At 42.4% G+C, this 5,049-nt stretch overlaps 1 protein-coding gene across 1 annotated transcript; it reads right to left on the bottom strand.

Moving 5' to 3' along the window:
• Positions 1–206: 206 nt before the first annotated feature.
• Positions 207–4,838, bottom strand: LOC119087224 (transmembrane and coiled-coil domain-containing protein 5A-like). The gene is made up of 6 exons (XM_037201921.1): positions 4,750–4,838; positions 4,183–4,267; positions 3,160–3,308; positions 2,670–2,786; positions 1,003–1,052; positions 207–294 (listed from the first exon to the last, which is right to left on the bottom strand). Exons 3-6 carry the CDS (start codon positions 3,246–3,248, stop codon positions 260–262), a joined length of 291 nt encoding a protein of 96 aa, XP_037057816.1. The 5' UTR covers positions 3,249–3,308; positions 4,183–4,267; positions 4,750–4,838; the 3' UTR covers positions 207–259.
• Between the last annotated feature and the right edge of the window lie 211 nt (positions 4,839–5,049).

The following is a 5,049-nucleotide window of genomic DNA, read 5'->3' as shown; positions in this document are numbered from 1 at the left end:
ATATAAGTCTCTGTGTGTCTACTTGGGTCCAAGCAACCAGCCGCAGGGCCAGGAAAACTTTAGTTACAGAGCAAGACCAAGGCCTCAGTGGCTCTGGCTATGTTAAGTCAGATACAGACAAAAGCACCAAGAATTTGCAGTGACTTCAATGACCGTGTCTAGCTTGACAGTCATTTTCCTGGCCAGGCAGTTCAAACCCACCAAGATTGCTTGAGCACTTACCTTTGACTCTTCTGGGGTTATTTCCAGATCACCTTGTTCACATCTGACTATCTTTTGTGATTTCCTTGTAAGCTACAGTTTCAAATAAAAAGCACATTTCAAATACAAACATAAATACTACTGCTGCTGCTGCTACTACTACTGCTATTAAAAATAATCAGAGAGAAAAGATATCCTCTGGTGTGTATGGGTTAAGAGTCAGAGCTATATGAAAGCTTCGAGGAGACAGCCTTGAAAGATACTTGGTGTTTTGTGGATCCATCTTTGCTCTACCCATGTCTACTCTGTCTTGTGACCTAGTTAGGGTCAGCAAGTACTCCTCCTAAGCCCCATTTCAAGATGGACTACATAGAGCTTCAGGATGAGTCAGAAAGGGTATCCGTGTTAAGTTTTCTGTAATGTGGAGGGGGGTGCAAGAGGAAATCTTTAGGGATTAAGGGTAGTTGTTGTGTGTGCTATAGTCTCTGTTGAAGGTAAAGTTAACTTCTCATTAAGGTTCTGGTTAAGCACTGTTATGGAGTACCTATTAGATTCTGTTTTTGTGATAGAATAGAGAGCTAGTGAGATCATTAAACACCCATCACTACTCCTTCCACTCCACACTTACAGAGAATATTCCACGGATTTTTGACATGAGCCTTAACCTCAGGAGAGTGGGTCAGAGAGAGGGATCCATGCCAAACTAAGGCCTTTTTGACACCCAAATCTACTTTCCTTATTTTGCCTCTTTGGGAACCATGATGCTGTGGAGGCACTGAGGAACATAGAGTCCCATCCTACCTTTCTCTGAAGTTCTGAGATACTGTGGACCAAAGCCTCGTTCTCTTCTCCTAGAGAGAGAAAGGACCAGAGTGTAAGTTTGAATCATGGTAATATCATCTTTTTTTTTTTTTTTTTTTTCCGAGACAGGGTTTCGCTTGTAGCTTTGCGCCTTTTCCTGGACCTCGCTCTGTAGACCAGGCTGGCCTTGAACTCACAAAGATCCACCTTCCTCTGCCTCCCAAATGCTGAGATTAAGGGCTTGTGCCACCACCGCCTGGCAACATCGTCTACTCTTATTCAGTTGGTATTCCCATTTCACCAGGCAGTTTTTTCTTACAGAAGTTTGAACTTATTTGTACAATGTAAGTAGATCTTGAAATTAATTCACAGGTGAAACAATCAGCAGCATATGAGGAATATAGATATTTATGCTCCCAGTACTAAATATTACCTGAAAAACCTTATTTCCCCAATTCCCTCCCGTGCATGGACATACTCTTTGTATGCAAACAAGATTGGCTTAAAGCCTCCTTTCTAGGACTAGGTTTCATGGCACCAGAATGCTCCATGGAAGCTTCCAAATGAGGGAAGCAACCAACAGTCCTATCCATCTGTGCTTCCCATGAATCATAATACCAATCAACATGGCATGATAACCCTAAGGATACAATAGTGGCATTCACACCTTTATGACAACCAACAGCTCTCTAATTGGACGTAAGACCTGCTCAACAAGAGGAAATCATGCCAGGTACTGAAACCTAGCCAACTACCCAGGGCCAGTGAAGTCATGGATCCTGGAGGAGAACCTACCACCACTTTACTACACCAGCACAATCATATTTTAAATGTTTCTCTTTATACCCACAGACAAGTATAGTCCTCACCCTTTATCAAGGAAACTTCTCTTTGCAACAGACAAAGAACATTACAAAAAACCCACAACCGACCAAAATGCAGACTTGGACCTAGTCCCATCTGATATAACTTTAATACAACTCCTGCCCCTAAGGTACAGGGATCTTGCCAAAGAGGAAGAGGAAAAATTACAATAGCCATAGGAACAGGGAATTTCATGTGAGGTTATGTCTTTTAGAAATGTCAGAAGCTACATCCATAATGTTTCATCCACATAGATACCTAAACGTGACTTGAAGAAGGATGACACCAATAGATACACTAAGGTCAAAGAGGGCCTCAACCCTACACAATAGTACAGTCAACTAAGAAATACTGGAGAGAAACAGTCTCACTCAGAGAAGAACACACTAATTAGTCATCCAATACCAAATGGTCAGCCCTGAAAAAATACATACAAGTAACAAGATACAGACTGAACAGGTTATATTTATATATTTAGTATTATACACACATGCGTGTAACAACAATTAATGAAAAAAGAGGCAACAAATTTGAAAAAGAGCGGAGTAGAGTACATGAGAGGGTTTGAAGGGAGGAAAGGAAGAGGGAAATGATGTAATATAATCTCAAAATCATTTAAAAAAGAATGAAAATATGCTTACATGCTTATGTTGACTTTATATTGAAATGATATTTCAGCTATGTGGGATTAAAGATCTTATCCAATTAAGATTTACAACGACTGGCTTAGTTGAAGGGGTTGTGCTCTAGGGGTGAGGCCAGGATGAAGCCCATGGACTCGCTTTCCCCGGTATCATACTTACGAGTCTGGTTGTTTCTCCTGCAGCAGAGCCCTTTCTCTCTCCATCACAGCGCAGTTTTCCTTCTCCCAATCCTCATCTTCTGCAGGGTCTCCAGTCTGGGTGATCTCACTTTCCAGCCTGAATGAAGTGAAGGACCCATGATGGCCAGGTTCAGAAGTGATAAAACTCAGGGCTTGATGACTACATGTGCATCTCAAGTTAGAAACTCTTCTTTTCCATAGACTCAGGTCATTTCCAAGCCATATAAAGAAAGAACTGCCTTATCCAAAACACTCATGTTCTCAAGGAAAGATCTGCCTAGTCTTTTAAGTAAAATATTTTTAAGCTTGCTGTGTTTGAATGTCTTAGAAAAAATACCAGAGTGAAGGATAGTTGTTTGCTACATGAGATAGAGTTCTCTAGAGAAAGTAGGAAAATTGAGGGTTTTTGTCTGTCTTCTCCACCACTCTCCTTTCAGGTTGAGAACTTCCATCATGAAACCTAGACTTACCTCTGGATTTCATTTTCTTTTTCTTGTATTTTGAGAAGAAGCTCCTGGTTGGCTTCATCTATTCTCTGCATATCCCTTTCAAGGTCCATGTTCAAACTGATAATGTTCTTCTTGATTGGGCCAATCTTAAGATTTCCATTTTTTCTGACCTATAGGCTCAGCCCCCCAAATAAACAAGGGCTGGTTATCTCAAGAGCAAAGATCAGTGGACCAAGTGGGCTTTCTAGAAAATAAGTAATTCATCCGCTGTGCTCTTCCTGGGAGCACGCTTGCTTTTCTATTTTCATTCCTGGATATTCATACATCTGAATCACACCCTACAATGTCTTAGTAATTCTCAACCCAACAGGGGACATCTTGAGATGCATCTCCAGTCTGATTTCAAAAGAAGCTTCACTTCCTTAAATAGCCTTGTACTGGAGAGAACTGTTTCCCATGGCAACCTTTTCCTAAATTGTTCTCCTTATGCAATACACTTTTATTGACTATTTTTGTCTAGGCACCTGCTCCATCACTTCTGAGTTTGTCTACTTCATTCAGAGACAGAAGTCTCTACCACCATGATAGGGCTTCAGTCTTTCCATCCTTGCTTCCCCTTCCCTTTGATTTTCTGATTATAATGTGTGAGATTCTCATATGAGGGCCATTTCAGTGAGTACATACTTATATTTCAGGAATATCATTCAACAGCACAAACATCTGTTTTGAAAAAACTGTGAGTGAAATGATAACTTTAGGAAGAGTACCTACATCAAGGGAGGCTCACACTAAACTTTTTCTAGCATGTAAAATAATCCTTTGGAGTTCTTAACTGGGAATAGGGTAGCATGGCCCCGGGATTTCGTTTTGAGTGACATGAAGCATGATATTGGAAAATGGAGTCCTATCTTGGAAGGGCTTGGTGGTGTATTTACAGTAGTTACCACTTCCTGTAGGAGTGAGGGCTTGGGAGATGGGTGCAGGGGGAGGAGGGAGAGGTGACTGGGAGATTAGAGAAGGTATGGCCAGCGACCTGCCTCACACCTGGTGCCTGGATGCCGCCTTTCGTAGTCGCTGTTACTTACTCGTAATCTAGCTCATTTTCCTTCTGTTCTTCCATTGTAGACGCCTGAAATGTTAGCAGAGCGGTTACCAACTGCAGAAGTGGGTCCAGCAGTCTCCCCAGTAGAAAGTCAGTGAACTGGTTTTCTCCCTTCAGCCCCTGAGTTGGATATGACAAAAATCCCAGATTTTTCTGCTCCTCATCTGACTCTGCATCAAGTGAGGGTGCAGAGGCCTCCTGGAAAATTCCATAAGAGGTCTCACAAGCAAACACCTAGAGGTTGTTTGCCATAAATAACTGGATTTGGAAACCCAAAACAGAGTCATCAGTTTTTCTTAAGTCTTCTTTCTTATGACCTGCTGCTTTCCTAAAGGTCTCAGGGCACAGATGTATGTGTATCACCACCCTGGAAAGTCACGGTTGTTCCCTAGTCCCCGGCCACTGCAAGCTTGATGGGAAGCGTGTCAATATTAATCAGGGATCAGAAAATGAAGTCGAAGGAAACTCCACGGCCCTCTCTGCCCTCTAGCTCCTTCTACAAACTTTACCTCCCTTCTACAGATGTGCTTTGGCTTCCTGATCCTGCCCTAGTCAATTAGCTTCTGAAGACTCTCATCTCTTCCCACTGGAGCCCTCCAATAGAATGTACAACCTTCCACGGGGTTATGACTCCACAATTTAGGAAGGTCAGGGCAGCGTGTCACAGTGGTGCCGATGACCAAGTCAGAACCTCTTTATGGCTAAGTCTGCCCTAAGCAGGGACAAGCTTCAGGGCATCTTGTTTCTAGGCAGTAAAAAGGGAGAGTCTTCCTCACTATGTCTCTCAGGTAAATAGGGCTTTCTTCCTG

Source organism: Peromyscus leucopus, unplaced genomic scaffold (genome assembly GCF_004664715.2).
Source record: "Peromyscus leucopus breed LL Stock unplaced genomic scaffold, UCI_PerLeu_2.1 scaffold_358, whole genome shotgun sequence".
Lineage (NCBI taxonomy): Eukaryota > Metazoa > Chordata > Mammalia > Rodentia > Cricetidae > Peromyscus > Peromyscus leucopus.
The sequence above is the reverse complement of the archived record's forward strand: the minus strand, read 5'-3'. Positions and strand labels throughout refer to the sequence as shown.

What these genes read in the sequence shown, in the direction of transcription:
- LOC119087224 (XM_037201921.1), bottom strand. Translation starts at nt 3,248, where the DNA reads ATGGACCTTGAAAGGGATATGCAGAGAATAGATGAAGCCAACCAGGAG. An exon ending in AAAGAAAATGAAATCCAGAG is followed by an intron (nt 2,787 to 3,159) that starts GTAAGTCTAGGT and finishes CACTTCATTCAG; the next exon opens with GCTGGAAAGTGAGATCACCC. An exon ending in TCTCAGAACTTCAGAGAAAG is followed by an intron (nt 295 to 1,002) that starts GTAGGATGGGAC and finishes TTGAAACTGTAG; the next exon opens with CTTACAAGGAAATCACAAAA.